This window comes from Grampus griseus (assembly GCF_964374135.1).
Source record: "Grampus griseus genome assembly, chromosome: 1".
In the NCBI taxonomy this organism is placed as follows: domain Eukaryota; kingdom Metazoa; phylum Chordata; class Mammalia; order Artiodactyla; family Delphinidae; genus Grampus; species Grampus griseus.
This window is the reverse complement of record NC_139017.1, coordinates 162,873,652-162,892,968: the sequence shown is the minus strand read 5'-3', so window position 1 is coordinate 162,892,968 and position 19,317 is coordinate 162,873,652. Positions and strand designations below refer to the sequence as shown.

The window sequence follows — 19,317 nt, the reverse complement described above, 5'->3', positions numbered from 1 at the left end:
AAGAAAAAAACTCACTTTATAAACTAAAACACTGGCTCATAAGTTTCCTCATAAAGAACAAATTATTCACTATGGAAAACAGTATGGAGGTTTCTTAAAAAACTAAAAATAGAGCTACCATATGATCCAGCAATCCCACTCAGAAAAGACGAAAACTCTAATTCAAAAAGATACATGCATCCCAATGTTCATAGCAGCACTCTTAACGATAGCCAAGACATGGAAGCAACCCAATTGCCTAGCAACAGATGACTGGCTTAAGAAGATGTGGTATGTAAATACAATGGAATATTACTCAACCGTAAAAAAGAATGAAATATTGCCATTTGCAGCAACATGGAGTATTATACTTAGTGAAGTAAGTCAGACAGAGAAAGACAAACATTATATGATATCACTTGAATATGAAATCTAAAAAATAATACAGGGGCTTCCCTGGTGGCACAGGGGTTAAGAATCCGCCTGCCAATGCAGGGGACACAGGTTCAAGCCCTGGCCGGGGAAGATCCCACATGCCGCGGAGCAACTAAGCCCGTGTGCCACAACTACTGAGCCCATGAGCCACAACTACTGAAGCCCACGCGCCTAGAGCCTGTGCTCCGCAACAAGAGAAGCCACCGCAATGAGAAGCCCACACACCGCAATGGAGAGTAGCCCCTGCTCGCCACTAGAGAAAGCCCGCGCACAGCAACGAAGGTCCAATGCAGCCATAAATAAATACATAAATAAATAAATAATACAAATGACTCTATATGCAAAACAGACTCACATACATCGAAAACAAACTTATGGTTACCAAAGGGGAAGGGGAGGGGATAAATTAGGAGTATGGTATTAACAGATACAAACTACTATATATAAAATAGATAAGCAAAAAAAAAAAAAAAATAGATAAGCAACAAAGATTTACTGTATAGCAAAGGGAACTATATTCAATATCTTGTAATAACCTATAGTGGAAAATAATCTGAAGATACATATAACTGAATCACTTTGCTGTACACCTGAAACTAACAATTATAAATTGTTATTAATTAACTACACTTCAATTTAAAAAAACAGAATAAATTATTTATAAATTATAAACAAGGGACTTCCCTGGTGGTCTGGTGGTTAAGACTCTGTGCTCCCAATTCCAGGGGCCTGGATTTGATCCCTGGTCAGGGAACAAGATCCCATGTGCATGCTGCAACTAAAAGATCCCACGTGCCACAACTAAGACCCAGCGCAGCCAAATAAATAAATAATTTAAAAAGTTATAAACAAACATTCCCACTTTGCACATGAAGGGGGGAAGGCTCAGAGAGGTTAGGAAACTTGCCCAGAGTCACACAGTAGCAGAGGCAAGAGTTAAACCCAATCCTAAGTGCTTAACCACCAAATCAAATTCCCTGATGTATCTGGTAAACTTAGACTCTGTGGTTTGGGGGTTTACTTTTATTTCACCTGTTTTTTTTTTTTTTGCAGTACACAGGCCTCTCACTGTTGTGGCCTCTCCTGTTGCGGAGCATAGGCTCCGGATGCCCAGGCTCAGCGACCATGACCCACGGGCCCAGCTGCTCCGTGGCATGTGGGATCCTCCCGGATCGGGGCACAAACCCGTGTCCCCTGCATCGGCAGGCGGACTCTCAACCACTGCGCCACAGGGAAGCCGCTGGGGGTTTACTTTTAAAGGAGGCCATACAGTGACTGGAGGGGCCAGTCAGCTACTAAGACTTCCAGGCTGCACTGAGCAGGGCAATCCTATTCTCAGGCCTCAAGGACCCAAAAGGTCAGCTTGTTCCACATCAGCCTCAGTACCAGCCTGTCTTCAGCTCCTCCTTTCTGTGAGGCAGCCCCCAGACCATTATAAGGGCAGTTAAGGCCAGAAATGGACCCATGCCCCCAACTTCCCTCCTCTCTCTCTATTTTCCTCCCTCCTGAGAGGCTGGTAGAACCCAGAACTTTGGCCCTGTCTTGTGGCCCCAGCAGTGACTCAGGTTTTATGATGGGCAGAGATGAATGGGGATGAGGCCCAGGGAAGCCTGACCTGACTTGGGGACCACTGGTGGCCGTGACAACATGTGGCCTGGCCCAGGACGGGGTCTGAGTGGCCCCAGAAAAGCCTTGTGTATGGGGGAGGTGAGGGGCTGAGATGGATGCCCAATCCTTTCCCCGGGCCAGAATTCCTGAGAGCGACACACTCAGACACCTGAGGCCCTGAATTGCAGCCCTTCCCTGAGGCCTGACCCTCTCCCCTGTCCTCCTTGCTGAGACTCCCCCGCACATGGAGCTTCACCCCTTGACGAGCCCCTGTCCCAAGTCTAATCTCCATTTCTGAAGAACAATAACAACTACCATTCGCTGAGATTCCCTGTCCGTGACGGCAGATAGTAAGGGTCAAAGCCTGGGTTCTAAGTCATTTATTCATTCATTCATTCAGCACTAATCGTGACACGTGATGCGCTAGGCCCTGGTTAGGTTCATCCAAAGCCAATTTTCTCTTGGAGGTGGTATCCTAGGAGTCCAGAAGTCAAAGAATTAGACATAAAAACAGGAACCACATTTGGAAAGCCTCCATAGGCTTTGGCAAAGCAACAGGAGAGCAGCTTCAGAGGAAGCCACTGGTAATCAGATCAGATATATCAGTGACCTATGATTCTATGCTTCTCTCAACCCAACCCCTGGACAACACCCCCGATAGTCATTCATTCCACAAGCATGTGATCATTTGTTTCTGCTTGCATACCTCTAGCCAGTGACAGGGAGGTCGCAATTTGACAGCTGACCTGTCCCATCCCTGAATAGTTGTGATGGCTAGAATGTTCTTCAAACTATGCAGGAATCTGCCTGCCTATAGCCCTCCCCCATATTGTCCTTCCTCTGAAGACACACCCCAATGACCCAGGATGCCTCTCCCAGGCCAGCAGAGATGCCCATTTCCAGAGCCCTCTCTTCTTCAGGGCCCAGGACCATAGGTGGATTTGTCACAGGTTAACCTGTGCCTTCCAAATCAGGTGTGTGGGGCTGGGAAAGGGAGAGGCTGAGGAGGGGGCGAGGGGAGTGTGGGAAAGAGCCTCATCTAACCCGACACGTCCTGGATTCTCCCTGCTTACCTGTGAGTCACCCACAAACTAGGTCAAACCAGCCCACAGGCGTACAAGCTCGTGCTGCGTCACACACAGACACACACGGCACAGACGCACAGAGTCACACAGGCACAAAAACGCACATAGATGCTTACCCCAACGTACGCAGTCAGACACACAAACAGAGTCAGTCACAGACACTCGGGGATACACACACAGGGACACAGCAGACACACAAGACATACACAGAAACACACAAACACAGTGACACATGCACACACATTAACAGTACACACACACACACACACACACACACACACAGAGTCTATTCACAGCCCCCAGCCCTCCTCCCCTTGAAATTCACCCTTATTTGAACAGATGCACACACTTGGATGCATACACATCTTACATTTCCAGACCCAACTGCGTTGTGCCTCCCCACCCCCCACATTTGCCAATCCTGGCCCAGAGAACCCTCCCCCAGAAAGGGAACAGAGAAGGATGACAGCCCTGGAGGTCCTCTTCCTTCCTTTCTAAGTGAGCGCTTGCCTCCTGCGAGTCTGTCATTATCCACCTGTGCCCAAAATAGTCGGAGTAGAAGATGGAGCCCAAGTCCCCCAGATGAACCGCCTGCTCCTTCCTTTCCCCTCTCCAAGGACTGCCCCTCCCACTCACCCTCCCTCTCTCTGCAGCCCTTCTCCCCCAGCTGGAGCACAACCTCCCCCGGCAGCAGGTCTCTGAGCCAGCCTGGGTCGCACATGTCCCTCTTCCTTGTCACAGAATCATTACCCTGACTCCTGCCCAGAGGCCTGGTCATCCCTGATGCTGCCTCTGCTGACACAGTACTGCCAAATCTGCTCCACGAGGTTACAGAAAGCTCTGCAGTCCACACTCAACACTCCACTGCTTGCACAGGGCCACTGAGGCCTCCGTTAGAGGCAGGAGAGAGAAGTAGTTAGAACACAGGTACCCGGGTTCAAATTCTGGCCCCTTCACTTTCTAGTTGACTTTGAGCAGGTGATGAAACCTCTCTGAGCCTTAGTTTCCCTATTGTAATTGGGGCGGAAAGGTGGAGAGCAGGATTAGTCCAACTTCATGGGGCTGTTGTGAGGATTAAACAGAATTATGCTTAGAAAACGAACCATAAGTGACAGCCGCCACCATCATCGTTAGGAAATTTTCAGAGCCCTGTTTGAGGCCCAGTGCCCTTCCTGGTGGTTCTAGAGAGATCCCATGTTCATCCCCTCTTCAGTGAGTTTTAGGGGACACATCCTTCCACCTCTGAGCCCACCAGGCAGATTCAGGAGAGTAATTTCAACACAAATTAAAAACGGAGGCTTGGGAAACTCAGTGCCTGTTTCCGTGGCTGCCAACACAGAACCATGTGGGGTAATTATTGCTGCGACTGAAGCTTTATTAATAAGCAGCCCTGAGCTTCCCTGGTGGCGAAGTGGTTAAGAATCTGCCTGCCAATGCAAGGGACACAGGTTCGAGCCCTGGCCCGGGAAGATCCCACATGCCGCGGAGCAACTAAGCCCGTGCGCCACAACTACTGAGCCTGAGCTCTAGAGCCTGCAAGCCACAACTACTGAGCCCACATGCCACAATTACTGAAGCCTGCGCTCCTAGAGCCCGTGCTCCGCAACAAGAGAAGCCACGACAGTGAGAAGCCCGCGCACCGCAATGAAGAGTAGCCCCCGCTCGCCACAACTAGAGAAAGTCCGCGTGCAGCAACAAAGACCCAAAGCAACCAAAAATAAATAAGTAAATAAATTTATAAAAAAAAATCATCCGTGCTATTTCAGCAGCCCAACTCTCTAGAGTTCAAAGTATTTTCCTGTAACCACCTCCTCCTTCCTCATCTCCAGCTACCAAATCTACCTGACAACTCAAGGCCCAGAGAAGTTAAGCAACTTGCCCCAGGACATACAGCACTTTGGCTGAGAGCCTCTTCTCAGGCCGGGAATGTGGTCTCCGGAACAGAACGAGGGAATGAGGGTGTGTTGCTGAGGATAAGGTGACCCCTCCCCCATCCTCTCCATGACAGGATATCCCCCTCCTCAGTCGGACAGAGGAATAGGGAAGCACTGGGCCCCAGGATGTAGCCTTTGGATGAGGGGAGGGAAAGGAGGGCAGAATTGGGAGGGGGAGGGGATGGCAGAGTCAGCTCACCCCCAGGGAACTGAATGAATGGGCCTTGAGTTGGAGAAGCCCGGAGACAAGATAGAGACCCAAGAGGGGTCAGCCAGGCCGGTTTCCCCTCCCCGCGTTGCCTCACGTGGGGCGAAGTCGGACTCACCATCTATGCGGAGACCCAGGCATCTGGCCAGCCTGGAGCTCCTGCCGCTGGGCCGTGCTCCCCTGATGTGGTGGGGCTCTCAGCCGGGGCTCCTGAGGCAGGTCCACCAGGCACCCTGTGATGGGGCGGGGGCCCTGGGGAGGCTCCTGCCAGCCCCTGGATTCCTCAGGGCTGCAGGCGTGGGGAGCTGGTTGGGCCAGTTTGGGCTCCTGAGTCTCCTCCCCAGGTGCTTGCCCACGCCCCTGCAGGGTGCTGGTGATGTGGTAGCAGAGGGACACTCACGTAGAGTCTGGGCTGGCTCGGGCAGGGCTGGCCCTGCGCTGGTAGGCTCACCCTTTTGCCCCCTCTGCCCTGGGGGAGGATGCTGGGCGGGGCCGCACGTCTTCCGGGTTGCTGGGTGGCTCAGGCCTCAGAGGAATCTCCTGGGCTGTGTACGGGGGTTGCAGGCAGGTGCAGCCTGGAGATCCTTGTTCCAAACATCCAGGAGCTGGTGGTGGGCATGAGGGACACCTGGTCCCAGCAGGCTCTGCTGAGGTCACCGCCAGTGCCAGGCTCTCTGGCCCCACAGAGGCAGAGTTGGCCAGGTCAGAGGCGCTGCCCACTGCTGGCCTCTGTAGGCGCCCCGGTGGCTCAGCAGACCGCCCTGAGCTGTGTCGTCGCTTCCAAAGCCAGGAGCCACGGCTCCCTGCCCAAAGGTCCAACTCTGAGAGGCTCTGGGCTTGGGCCTGAGGGAAAGCAGAGGCAGAGACCGGGTGACAGCATCACTCCCCTGCCTTCTGGGTACCCCTGACACCCCGGCTGCCCTCCTGGTCACAGAAGAAGCTGAGCAGAGCTCTGACACCAAGCAGAGCTGCCTTAAGGAGAGACTGCCTCTTAAGCCACAAGATCTGGACCAAGAGGCAGAGCTCTGGAAAGGCCCTTCAGCATTTAACTCACCCCTTCCCATTCTACACACGAGGAAAGTGAGGCCCAGAGTGGACACTGACATGACTTAAGTCACACAGTGAGGGCTCCTGATTCTCAGGCCAACTGCTGATTTCCCAGGAATCCTCTGGCCTCCAGCCCTTTGGCACCAGCTGCCCTGGGCCTTAAGGGCATTGTGGGCATGCCTGCCACAAATGCCTGTGGCCTCTGCCCGCTCCTGGCTTCCAGAGAGCCTGCAGCCAACTCCCCAGTACCCTCCCAGCCCAAGATTCCCAAACACACTTGGGAGGAGGTACTTGGGCATAGAGATGTTCTTGGGACAAGAGCGAGCCTGGAAAGAGGTTTTGCCTAAGTGGGGCAACACTGACTTCTGTCCACTGTCTTCCCCTGGGGCCCAGCCTAGCTGTGTGTGTGAGGGGAGAGGGTTCAGGACCACAGACCCAAATGGACACTGCCATCCAAAACACCAGTTTTCAGGGATGGGTTTGTGTCCCTGGCAACAGAGGAGGCAAGTCTGGGGTCAAATTCCTCCTAGCAGGGGCCCTTGATCCCAAATGCCTTCATTTACTCATCTATGAAATCGATGCAGCCTCTCACTCCCCAGAGGCTGAACATCTCAAGAAACAGGAGGGTTGGATGATTCATCTGGGGGCCCGGAGCAAGGCAAGCTGGGCTTGATTCTCAGCTCTGTTACTTTCTAGCTGCAATACCTCTTGCATCTTAGTTTCCCCATGTGTAAATGGGCGTGATAATAAAACTATTGCTTCCTGGGAGTGCTGTGAAGATTGTATGAGATAATCCATGCAGAGTACCAGCAGTGCTCAGTTAAATGCTAGTAACGATCGATAGCATTCAGGATCACAGAGAGACACATGGCTGCTTGAGCCACCTCCAGAGGAAGCCGTCTGCTCCTCCAGGGGGTGGGGAGTGGGGGACCTTGTCTCTGTCCAATCCATGGCTCAGGTCCCCACTGATGATGGGGAAACTGCAGGCAGAAGGTTAAGGCACTGGCCCAGCGTCACCCCTGGGGGCAATGCCAGGAAGTGGGGAAAAGGGGTCAAAGATGGGGAAGGTCAAGCTAAAGGAGGGAGTGTGGAAAGGGGTCCTGAGAACAGGTACTGCCCCTACATGCCTCCCCCAGGGGCCCCGACATTAGGAAGCTGTTTTCTGAGCATCTAGGCCCTGCACTGGAGGTTCTACGTCTGTGACGTTATTTCTCACAACAGCCCTAAGAGGCATTACTGTTCCCATTTTGCAGATGGGGAAGCTGAGGTTCAGAAGTGGGAAGTGATCTGCTCAGGGTCACACAGTGAATCCGTGGCAGAGGAGGGATGAGAGAACTCCAGTTGCCTAACTTGTAAGTCAGGGTTCTCAGGGCCGGCCCAGCCCCTCCCAGAGCTTCTGCTCCCCTACACTCCCCCACCCTTGTATTCTCTCCTACCTTGAGGCTGACTCTGCTGGTGCTGCCCTGGCCCTGGGCCAGGTCAGGGCAGCTCTGGCCACCCCAGGGCCTGGGAAGGAAGCACAGGGAAAGGAATGAAGTAGCCTCCTCCTCTCCCACCCCCAGACTGGACCTGGTGGCTCTCCCCCCTCTTCTCTCAGGGCCCACACAGGCAGGATGAGCACCTGAAATCTTGGGGGGCGGGGGGCCGGGGCAGGGGAGGTCTATGCAGCAGACTCCTCTCTGCTCCCTCCCCCAGCTGTCCACTCCACCTCCAGAGACAGAGAGACAGGGATGGGATGGGCCTGGGACCAAAATGGGGACTAGGCCTGTATCAGGGCCAGAATACAGAAAAAGGACAGTACCCTAATAATTCAAAAGCTTGCCATTTGCTGAGGCCCACCCTATGCCAGGTTTAGCACTAGGTATCAGGCCTACATAATCTCCTTTAAGCCTCACAAATAATCCTAAAAGGTAGATATTATTGTCCTCATTTTTCAGGTAAGGAACTGAGGTCCAGAGTGGTAAAGTGACTTGCCTGGAGTCACACAGCTAGTGAGCCTTGGAGTTAAGACACTAGGATGGTATCACTCCAAAGGTTGGTTGGGCATCACCACGCTAATGGGGGCAAGATGAGGAAGTGCCTTGGCTGCCCTCTCCGTACACTCTGCCCCCCACCCAGGCAATCAGCAGGGAGCGGAGGCCTGTGCCTCAGGGCCAGAGTCCCATTCCCACAGCCAGTGAGAACCAAGTCCAAGTGCACACATGGGATATATCATCACGCTGGCCCAGGAGCATGTGAAGTCCCTACCCTGCCCTTCCTGTCCCTGACTCACCCGCAGCCCTGCCTCCTCTCAAGTGGGGAAAGAAAGGGAGGAGCAGTTCCATCTGGGCCTATAGGGCAGGTTCCTGCCAGACAGGGTAAAGGGAGGGGATGTGACTTCCAGAGAGGGCACTGGCAGGGTGTGGGCACCCCCGGCGGCCACCCAGGCTTCCAGGTATAGGGTGACTAGGCCCTCCCCTCCCTTCTCTCTTTGGTGTGAGAGAGCAGCACAAACTCCTCCCCTCACTCTGGCCCCACCACGACCGCCTCCACTCCTCCCAGGGTAGGCTGGAGACAGCCCTGTCATGATAAGATCAGAACAAAGTGCCCAGTCACTGCACAGAGACACAAACACCCCGTGCCTGAGAGCACACGCCATGTTCTTTGCAGATATAGGGCCTGTGAGCTACTGGGGTCCTCTTCGCTATGCCCGTCCCAGCCATTCAGCCTGGCCACCCACAGAGCCTTTTCCCTTTCTCTCAGACATCAGGTAAGAGTGAACCAGCTGGGAGACATGTAGCAATTTGTTCAGGGTCACGTGGCCAGAGGCATCTAGGGTTAGGACAGAGCTCCGGCCCCCTGGCTTGCAGTCCCGAAATCTCTCCAGAAACAGAGCAGCCCAGTGCTTCAGGACGCGGGCCCTGGAGTCAGACTGCTTAAGCCTGTGTCCCAGCCCCACCACTTCCCAGCTGTGTGACTGGGGCGGTGACTTCACCTCTCTGGACCTCCATTTCCTTATCTGACTCACACAAAATACCCACCTTGTCTGGCTGCTGTGAGGATTAAATGAGATAATCCAGGTACAGCACCAAGCAAGTGACAAATAAAAGTTTAATGTTATTACAATCTGAGATGACAGGGGGAAACCTCTCCATGGCATTTAAGGGCGAATGCAGTGCAGTCTAAGCCGACTCAGGAACCTGTCATACTCATGACAAAGGGACGTGAAGACCAGAGCTAAACTGTCCTGTGATGAGAGAATCAAAGTCCACAGGGGCAGGAGGACTGCCTATCCCCATATTTGCCTTTCAACTATCTCTGGAGAGAAAAATCAGGAGATCCCTGGCATGCCACCTGCCAGGCTTAGGAAATTGCAAATTTGTTGTAAAGTTTTATAAAAGCACAGGAACTTTATAATATAAAGTCCACATAACCAAAATCGTGGTACACCGACAGGTATATTTTTATGCTCCCAGACACTCATACAGGCTTATTTGAACATCAGGTACACTCCAAGACGCACACCCACACCCTTGGGCCCAGGGGCGCCCCAAGCGGCCCTCCTCCAAACCCCTCACCTATCCCGGGATCTGGCCTCCTCCGGGATCGGCTTCCCCTTGCACTCCCTCCGGACCCCTAGCCCGGCCAGGCGGCGAGCCAGGCGGGCCCCCAGGACCCCGCGCCGCTCGGCGATGGCAAGGGCAAGATTCCAGGCTCGGGGCGTCAGAACACCTGACCGGTCCCGGGCCGCGGGGACCTCCCGGATCCAGCTCATTTGCAGAGAAACGCCTCCTCCGGCCCGCCCCCCTGAGCAAACAGCGCCCGGCCCGCAGTGCGGGCGCGGGGTGAGGACCGATCCAGATGCTGCCCAAGCCCCAGGGCAGGGGGTGCGCTCTGCAGGGGTCGTCCCCACCCGGGCCACACCCTCCCCGCTTCCCCCACCCCACCCCCGCCCCGGTCCAGCTCTCGGCCCTGTCTGCGCTACTTCTTTAGGCCCCCGGAAGCGCCAGGGGCCCACCGGGTCCCGGTGCTGGAAGCCTTCAAGCTGGGCCTGCACAAAGTAGGGCGGAGAGGAGGGTCCTGGGGCTAGAAGGGGCCGAGAGGCTGGACTGAGCCAAGCGTCTTTCCCGCCCCCCCGGAGAAGGAGGGGCTAGAACGCAGGGGCGGAGCCAGGGGCGGGAATGGGCGTGATTGGGGGCTAGCCTGATTGGTTGGCATGTTGGGCGGAGCCAAAAGGGTGACAGGGTGGGCTTGGAACCTAGACTTCGATACTGGTGGGGACCGACGCCGACCCTGCCCTTACCCTGCCATGGTGGGCCCTTATGAGAGTTCTCTCTCTCGGTCCTGGAGACCCTATGACACAGCGGGAATCTCGCCTGTGGGGGAATCTTCCCCTGGTGGGGAAGCCTATCCGAAATCCACAGGGATGGGAACGGCGACTCCTGCTGGAAGTTGGCCAACTATTATGATTTACTAATACTACTACTGTTGTGACTATAACCTGGGCCTCCTGTACCCCCAAAGGGCAGTACCCTTTCCCACCTGATGCTACCTCTCTTAACTCTCGGGGGGGGGTACCTTGCACATTGGGGGATCCTCTGGGACTGCAGGAAGAAAGACCATCAGAGGGTCCCAGTTCCCCAGGCTCTCTGCCAGTTCTTCCCTGCCGGCAGTCCTTGTAGGACCTCCACCCCTTCACCGAGCTTGGTGCCTCCTTAGCCATTTGTCCTCTGTGATGACTGGTCCTGACACACAGGGGGACATCTTGCTTGTGGGTCATGAGTGGACACTGATATCCTTGTGTTCCTGCCTCTCCCACAGGGAGCTCAGATCCTGGCATGTACAGAGGGAGGAGTACGCTGCACCTGACCACGGCAGGGAGTACCAGCTGAGGGAGCACGTAGGAACTGTGAGACAAGAATGTTGCGGCAAGCAGCAGACAGGCATCTGGGCAGGTGCTGAAACATCTGTTCAGAAAAGAGGGCAGTGTGTCCTGTGCTTGGCAGCACGGTCTGCACCTTGCAGCGACCTGGAAGGCTGGACTGTCCATCGGCGAGCTGAGATGGTGGGGCTGGTCCCAGATAGGTCCCAAACAGAGTGGAACTCAAACCCAGCCAGAGTAGATGGCCGCAGGCACCCACCCCACGCGGTGGGCAGCATAGTCTCTTCCTGGCTGTGTTCCCTGAACTGCCAGGTGGAGTGGGGTGTGAAGTCTGGCAAATACATGGTGACCTCCCCCTCCACTATTGAAGCTCAGGAGGCCTCAACTCATCATAGAGAAAATCCTTTAATTGCTCTGCCCCTGCCCCCTCCCCAGGGCAGTCCTGGCACCACTGCTCAGGCTGGCTGCCCTTGCTTTCCCCGGGATGCTGAGGACACCTTGACCTTGTCCACGTCCCAGTCTATCTGCCTCTCTGATGGGGCCACCACAAGATCTAGTGCCCCCTGGAGCCATCGGGCAAGGCAGGCAAGAGACGCCAGGGGCAGGTGGGTGTGAGCAAGGCTGCAGGGCCGTGGTGCGTGCAGCCGATGGTGCAGCTTCAGGTGAACGTGCTGCGTGAAGCGACTTGGGCAGACACTGCACTGGAAGGGCCGGGCCCCTGAGTGCAGGCGCAGGTGAGTCGAGGTTGCTGGAGCTGCTGAAGCGTTTGTGGCACATCTGATGGGAATGGGCACTGGCGTCAGCTCTGCCCACCTGGTTGACCCAGGATCTCTGCTCCCTCTCCCCATCTTGAAAATACCCCCTACCACCTCCCTGTAATGCAAGCCTGGAAGCTTTCCCCCCATGATTCCTCCCTGGGACCCACAGTGTCTGGCAGATTGTAGCCAGTCAGACTGGGTTGGTATCTTGGTTCTTTTACTCCCTGCATGACCTTGTATAGGTGACTTCCCCTCTCTGATCCTTGCTCTCCTTATTGGTAACATGAGAGTATTAATACCTAACCTCATAGGTATGGTGGACTGAATGAGATAATCACATAGAACCCTTATGCGTGGGGCTGCAGCTTCAGTGGGCGTAATTAACATTTACTGGGAGCTGCTACATGCCAGGAACTGGTCTCGTGTACTAGTCTTCTCCAGGACTCTGGAGAAGCAGGACTAAGTACTACTCCTATATTACAGTGAAAACGCAGAGGCTCAGAGAAGTGAAGCCACTAGCCAAAGCTCACAAAGCAAGTTGGAGGCAGAGCTAGGATTTGAACCCAGGTAGCCCGGACTATAACCACTATGCTGCTTTTATTTCTGCCTCTTTAAAACAGGGAAAGAGTCTGGGCCCTTCTGACCTCCCAAGGGACATGGTGAGGCTCAAAGAGGGAGGGAGCTAACATTGAGCTGATGTTATAAGTAGTGTTTATATACTTTGCACACACTATAGCATTAACTCCTCCAACTATACTGGGAAGTAGGCAATGGGTATCCCCAGGACTCCTAACTTCATTCTTCTCCCCCCACAGACATACATCTCTTTTCTCCCCTCCAGGCCCAGGAGGTGACCTCCAATATCACGTCCTGGCCCTTCCCTTCCACCTCCCTCTTTCCCCCAACCCTTGCCTCCTGTCCTGTCTCCACTTGCTCAGGATGGTTGGGGAATGGAGGCCACGGGTGCCATCCCCCAGGGGCCTAGAATTCTTCCGCAGCCTGCAGGAGTACAGGGGAGGGGGAGGATGGTCTCACCGGGCACTTGTGGGGCCGCTTCCCAGTATGCACCAGGTGGTGCTTCTGCAGGTGGGCGAGCTGGGTGAAGCTCTTCTGGCACAGGGCACACTGGAACGGGCGCTCCCCGCTGTGCACACGCAGATGGACCTGAGCCAGGTGTGGGAGAAATGCTGCCAACTGCCCAGAGCCCTCCAGCAGAGCCGGGGATCCTCTTCAAATCTCTACCCACATCCCCATAGGGCCCCCTTTTGGCATCAAGGCCTCTCAATCCCCCTGCATCTGTATCACCTCCCTGAAGGCCAATCTACCATTCCCCAGGATCCCCTCTCTCTCTCTGCTGCCCTGCAAGAGGGGAGATGGCTGTGGTTAGCTGGCCAGGTGAGGGGTACCCCGTGTGTGTGTGTGTGTGTGTGTGTGTGTGTGTGTGTGTGTGTGTATCTTGTGCAGTGCTTCTCGAAGTATTGTCCCGCAGCATCAGCATCACCTGGGAGGGTGTTAGAAATGCAGATTCTCAGGCCCCACCCCAGACCAGCTGAATTAAAATCTCTGGGGCTGAGCCTAGGAATATGCATGTTTACTAGCTCTCCAGATGGTTTGAGGCTCGTTAAAGTTTAAGAATTCATGCCCTAGAGGATGCAGAAGGGCTGTTCTCCAATAACCGTAACTTTTCCTCAACTTCAGCAGGTGCCAACTGGCGCCTAGCTTCCGGTCTTTGCTGATACACAGAGATGTGCCCATGGTTGCCCCCTGCTGGACGATGCCTATAATGATGCTTACAGCACGGCGCTGATGTGCAGGATCCCACATGAAAAAGGCTGGTTGTCAGGTCTGTGGTCTAGACTCACTAAAATCTACCTGTTCCCCCACCTGAACTTCAAATAAGTAAACAAGAGGAGGCTTAACTGGGAATCAGAGAGGATGGTTGTTCCAGAAAGGGCTTTGCCCTAGATGTTGAGAGACTGAGATCAAGACCTGACTGCACCATGAAATCAAGGCAACCTTGGGCAAATCTTTTCTCAGTTTCCCTATTTTTAACTTAAATGAGACGATCTCATAGACAGTCTTTTAGTGTGGAGAGGACTCCTCTCTACGGATGTGAAACTGAGGGGCCAAATGAACCAGCCAAGGTCATAGGCCCTAGAGGTTGCCCAGGAGTTCCTTCTGGCTGTAAGGTCCTTGATTCTAGAAGCAGGATGGGAGGGGGGTCATTGAAGGATGCCGAGGGGAGCCACGGAGCCCAGAGGCAGATACCTTGAGGTTGGAGAGCTGCCCAAAGCTCTTGCTGCACACGTTGCACTCGTACAGGATTTTGCCATTCTTTTTCTTCAGCGGATAAGGCAGCGCCGAAGAGCCCGCCTGGGAGCCCGGTGGGGCCGACTTTGCTGGAACCACCCGGCCAGCATGCTCCAGCCCTGTGGAGTCGGTCCTGGCAGCTGCAGAGCCTGGATTCCGGGCCTGGGAGGGTTGGGTTTGGCCAGAGGCTTGAGAGGCCCCTGCGTAGGGGTGCAGGGTCTCCCCCTGAGTGCTGGAGTGCCCGGCCTCATAGACATTCATCAGCAAGGTGGGCACAGCCATGGTGGTGCAGGAGGTGTTCTGGTGCAGCAGGAAGAGGGGGGGACACTGCACAGAAGGTAGGCCCCCACATGTGACCAGGTAAGGTGAGGGCAGGAGAAGTGGGTACACAGGATAGAACGGGCAGAGGTGGGATGGGAGTTCTTTGGAAATGGGGGTGGGTGGGGGCCAGGAGCAGAAAGCCAAGGGGCTGGGGCTCTTTTTGTCTTGCCACGGGTTTGGGAAAGAGCTGTTGTGAGGAGAGAAGGATGGGCTGGGGGACCCCTCGCCAGCTCTTTCCCGCTGGCTTCCCATCTTGTCCCTGCTCAGAGGGTACTTGGCTGTGAGTTTCTCGCCATTGGAGGAGCCGGCGGGCCGCCTTGGTGGCTGGTGCCCTGAGCAGGAAAGGGAAGACGGTCAGGGCCGCACAGACTTGGGTAAAGTTCTGCTCTTCATCAACCTGCCTGGCTCAGAGCTGAGAGAGGGCTCTAGCCTGCGCGGCGCCTCCCCTCTCTGGGCTTTCCTGGTCTGCAATTGCCCTTGCCAATAAAAGAGGCTAGAATTTGTGCAGCGCATAATAATTTCAGAGAGTGAAAGCGATTCAAGAAACCTATTAGACGTACAGGTGGAGAAGTCAAGTGGGCAGTTGGGTGCATTGGTTTGGAGATTAACAGAGCAGCCCGAGCTGGAGACATAAATCTGGGTGCCATGGGCCCAAATGAGATCCCATAAAAGGTGGTCCTAGATCTGCTGTGTCCAAAGTGGTAGCCACCAGGCACATTTAAATTGATTAAAGTAAGTACAGTAAAAACTTCAGTTCCTCACTTGCACTAGCCACACTTAAAAGGCTCAGTAGGTATGGTATCAGACAGCACAAGTACAGAACATTTCCATTACTGCAGGAAGTTCTATCAAACTGCTACTCTAGATAAAGAGAACAGGAGAGAAGGGGGGAAAGAAGAGAGAGGAGAGGAGAAGAGAGGAGATGGGAACATGGGAGGAGAGGGGAGGGGAGGGATGAGGCGGCGGCTCTGGACTGAGTTCCTGAGCAGGGGGAGACTTAGGAGGTACGTGATGGAGAGCAAGCAAGGGAGACTGAGGTGCAACAGCCAGTGAGGTAGGAGTTAAACTGGGAGTGATAGAAAGTAAACTATTAAATATGTATAAAGATTAAAAAGTAGATTGTCTGCTTGGATCCTCATTTATTCACTCAACCAGCTTTACTGAGCTGCTTTACTCTGTGCTGGGGAAATAAAGGACACAGCAGCATGGTCCCTGCCCTCCAGGTCGAGTTGCATAAGGAAATGGGGTATCGTAAGCAATAAACGTAGAACATAGGTTAGTGAGATTGTACTTTTGTGGAAGAAGAAACTGGCCTCCATGATGTCATAGAGCCAGAAAGGGCAGAACCAGGACTCCACCCACGACTCCCTGACTCCCAGTCAGGGCTCCTGTCTTATAAAATAGGCCCCTCTAGCTCAAACACTCTAGGCAGACAAAGCGCCACTCTCAACCGCCGGGAATAGCTACGCCTACACCAGATCCCATACCCACGCCTGAGAGAACCACTGGCCACTTCCTCTGCTCACCTCTGCTCACGTGTCACCACCTGAGAGCCCCTCGCACCCCCAGGCAGAGCTCCAGCTCAGAATGTGGCAGTAACACGTGCTTGAGGCACTGTCCTCACGAGTGACACTGGGTCCGCAATGTCTCTCATCCCCAAACCTAACAGTGCTTCCCACCTCCAGCCTCCACCAAGGTGCAGCCCCGTGCCCTGGGCTTACTTGTGCTCGAGGCATCCTCTCTGAGACCCTGCGGGGCTGTGCCCGGGGGTGCCGACTTCAGGGTGCACAGGTATACGTCCGGGCCCTGAGGGCAGGCCAGCAGGGAAGACCTGGCCAGTGCCAGTGGCAAGGGGTACAGCCAGCTGGCACAGGACGGGCCATGGGCATCCACTGTGTCTGGAAGTGGCCTGGAGCCTGGCAAGACCTGGAAGGCAGGGGGAAGGGGCTTGGGGGCCAGGGACTGGGAGCCCCCTGGGGTAGTCCCTTGGGATGGTTCCACCCCTAGTTTGGGTTCCAAAGGGGGAGGAGAAGCTAAGACCAACCCCCAACCTACACCTGCCTCCACCCTGTCTGTCACTCAAATGGCTTCCCCTTCCCTCATCCGCGTTCCCAAGGGACTCACATGTCCACCCCCAGGGTTACCCTCCCCCTGCCCCAGAACCTCTCACTCAGCCCTGCTCTTCCTCCTCCCCTTCCTTCCTGACCACCCTCAGACTAACTACCTGGATGGAGCCAAGGTGAACTTAGAGAAAATCCTCATCAAAGACTGTGTACCCCGCAGGAGGGCCCTGAGCTTCCTCCCTCTAAGGCCCAGGCCACGGTCACACAGCCAAGCTTCCTGCATGGCCCTGTCCCTTCTCATGCCTCACAGGAGAGTTGGGCCCCTGGGGCACGGGAGAGGGTCTCTGGCGCTTCCAAAGGCACATTCCCATGATGTGCCGGGGTGCGGGTGCTCAGGACCAGGGGAATCTAGGTCCCTTCAGATTTTCCCCCTACTTCTTCCTAACATCCCCTCCTTCCAGAAGCAGCCTGGCCTCAAAATTGGGGATGGGACCGCATCTTACCTGATCGCCTTGGCAGAGCTGGGAGTCCGAGTGGGGGGACAGGGAGTCTCCTGTGCTCCCCAGGGGCTTAGTCTTGTGGCAACAACCCAACTCTGGAGCGGGTTCCCCCTTCATGCCCCCACTACCTGCTGGGAAGACAGGTCAGTCACAGGTGAGCAGTGAAGGTCCTCCAAATAAGAGCCTGTCTTCGAGGACTGGCTCTCCCAGGAAACCACTGTGTGACCTTGAGTCAGTCACTGCCCCTCCTGGCCTCAGTTTCCCCATCTGCAAACTGGGAGGGTTGGACTGGCTGATGTGAAAGGACTGTCTCAGCGATGACATGAAAGCCAATGATGCTTTCCTGGTAGGGGCAAGAAGAGGATTGAATGGAGACTGGCCAATCAGAGGCAAAGAGCACAGCTGGCCTGAATCCCATCCCTGGGGAAGAGAGGAGAGAGGAAGGTCCTCATGGAGGTACTTCCAGGTAAGCTCAGAGATCTGAGGAAACATTCCAGACCTCCTCAGGGCCACAGGGAATTGAGAAGCTATTCCAAGACTCTACCAAACACAGGCTCCTCACTGAGGGGCGCCCCTGTCCCCCAGCTCATCCACACAACTTTTCTGGGCCTCTGAGGAAGCCCCAATGTCCTGTCACTCGGCTAGCGCCTCACTTCTCTGCTGCTTTCACTGAGGCCCGCGCAGCCCAGGGACCATGCAGCTCGGCAAGTGTCCCGAGGCCCTTCCCTTCCCCCCCCCGTAACCCTCCTTAACCCCCAGTGCCCCTCGGAGCCTGGCACCCTCACGCGGGTGTCTCATTCCTCCAAAACCCGGTCTCCTCTCCCTCTTCCCTGACTCCTCCCAACCTGCCCCGGGTCTCAGAACACCCTAGAAGGAGAGGCGGCCTGGGTGAGGCTCTTCACCTGGCTCGGCAGAAGTCCCCTCTGGCTGGGGAAGGAAGCAGGTGGGCAGGTGGGCCGCCAGCCTCTGTCTGTGTTTGCAGCCCCCGTGGGTGTGAGAGGTGACAGGAAGGCGCTACATTTGAAGTTGCCACAAATAGGAAGGGGGGGCAGGCAGGCAGGCGGGGGCCCTATGGGACCTGACAAGGGCGAGCCGCCCACCTGCCTTTACCTACCTGAGACAACACTGCCAGAGCTTGGGGCCACAGTAAACTGGAGCTACTGGGATTTCAGTGTGCGGGCTGGGATGGAGTGGGGTGTGGTTAACTCTGGTTCTCAGAGAACTCAGATGGCTGAGCAGGAGGGGGACAGAGCAGGGCTCAGAGGCTGGAGCTGGGGTCCTTCCAGGGATGCAGGCCCAACGGGGACAGAGACGGGCAATGATGTTGAGAGGGAAGACAGTGACGGTGGTGGCAGGGACAGAAACAGGCAGAGACAAGAGCAGGCAACGTAGGGTGAGGCAGGGGAGAAAGCAGGAATCCGATCTCACACAGCAGGCGCCTAGGAGGCAACGAGTACATCTTCCTCCTCTTTGTCCCATCTCTGATTTCTCGGTTCTGGGGAATCCTTTCTCTAATTTAGATAGAATGCTGAGGGCCCCGCCCCCACCGGCAAGAGATAATTCAAAGACACAGCAAAATGCTTGTAAGGCATGACTAGATATCAAAAGGGAGACCCTTTAGGCCAGAAACAGCTTTAGGCTGAGCAATTTCATCGTTCCTGTGAGCAGAAGGTGCATCACCCCCCGGCCTCACACAAATTCTGCCCGGTTGGTGTGTCCGCAGTGTCTGGCCCAGTGTGGCAGCCCCATCCAGGCCTCAAACTCCACCTGGCCATGCCACCCAGGTGGCATGGAATGCACAGGGACATCTGGAACTCTCCATTGTAGGCAAGGGACATATTACTCTGCCAGCTCAGCCCCTGGTCAGTATTCACTTCCACTCTGGCCCCCGTCGCTTCCTGTCATAATCATTTGCCCATAAAACTGACCCCTACGTGTCTGTGTGTATCTCAAGGTCAGGGACCACTCTTTACTCATTCTTGTTTCCCATGTAGATATTTGCCAGGTTTTTTGGATGCCCAGCATCTGGAACTTTCTCCCACATGAGTCTGGAGGGAGGCAGAAGGCACATTCCACTATAAAAGCCAAAATGGCCGCATGCTGAATTCCTACCTCCTTGCTCCAGCGCGTGGTGCGGGCACATGGCATGGACCAGACCGACCAGATGTGCCCATCCAGACTGTGATCAGAAGCCAGTGGCCCTGGGGC

General features: G+C 55.0%; 1 protein-coding gene across 1 annotated transcript; it reads right to left on the bottom strand.

Moving 5' to 3' along the window:
• Window positions 1-10,046: 10,046 nt before the first annotated feature.
• Window positions 10,047-17,226, bottom strand: ZNF683 (zinc finger protein 683; the record flags this gene model as incomplete). The annotated part of the gene is given in 9 exon segments (XM_082672724.1): window positions 10,047-10,169; window positions 10,261-10,361; window positions 11,607-11,639; window positions 11,642-11,898; window positions 11,900-11,934; window positions 12,951-13,079; window positions 14,184-14,878; window positions 16,268-16,472; window positions 17,113-17,226. Coding segments are annotated over 9 exon segments (1,692 nt in total).
• Window positions 17,227-19,317: the final 2,091 nt, after the last annotated feature.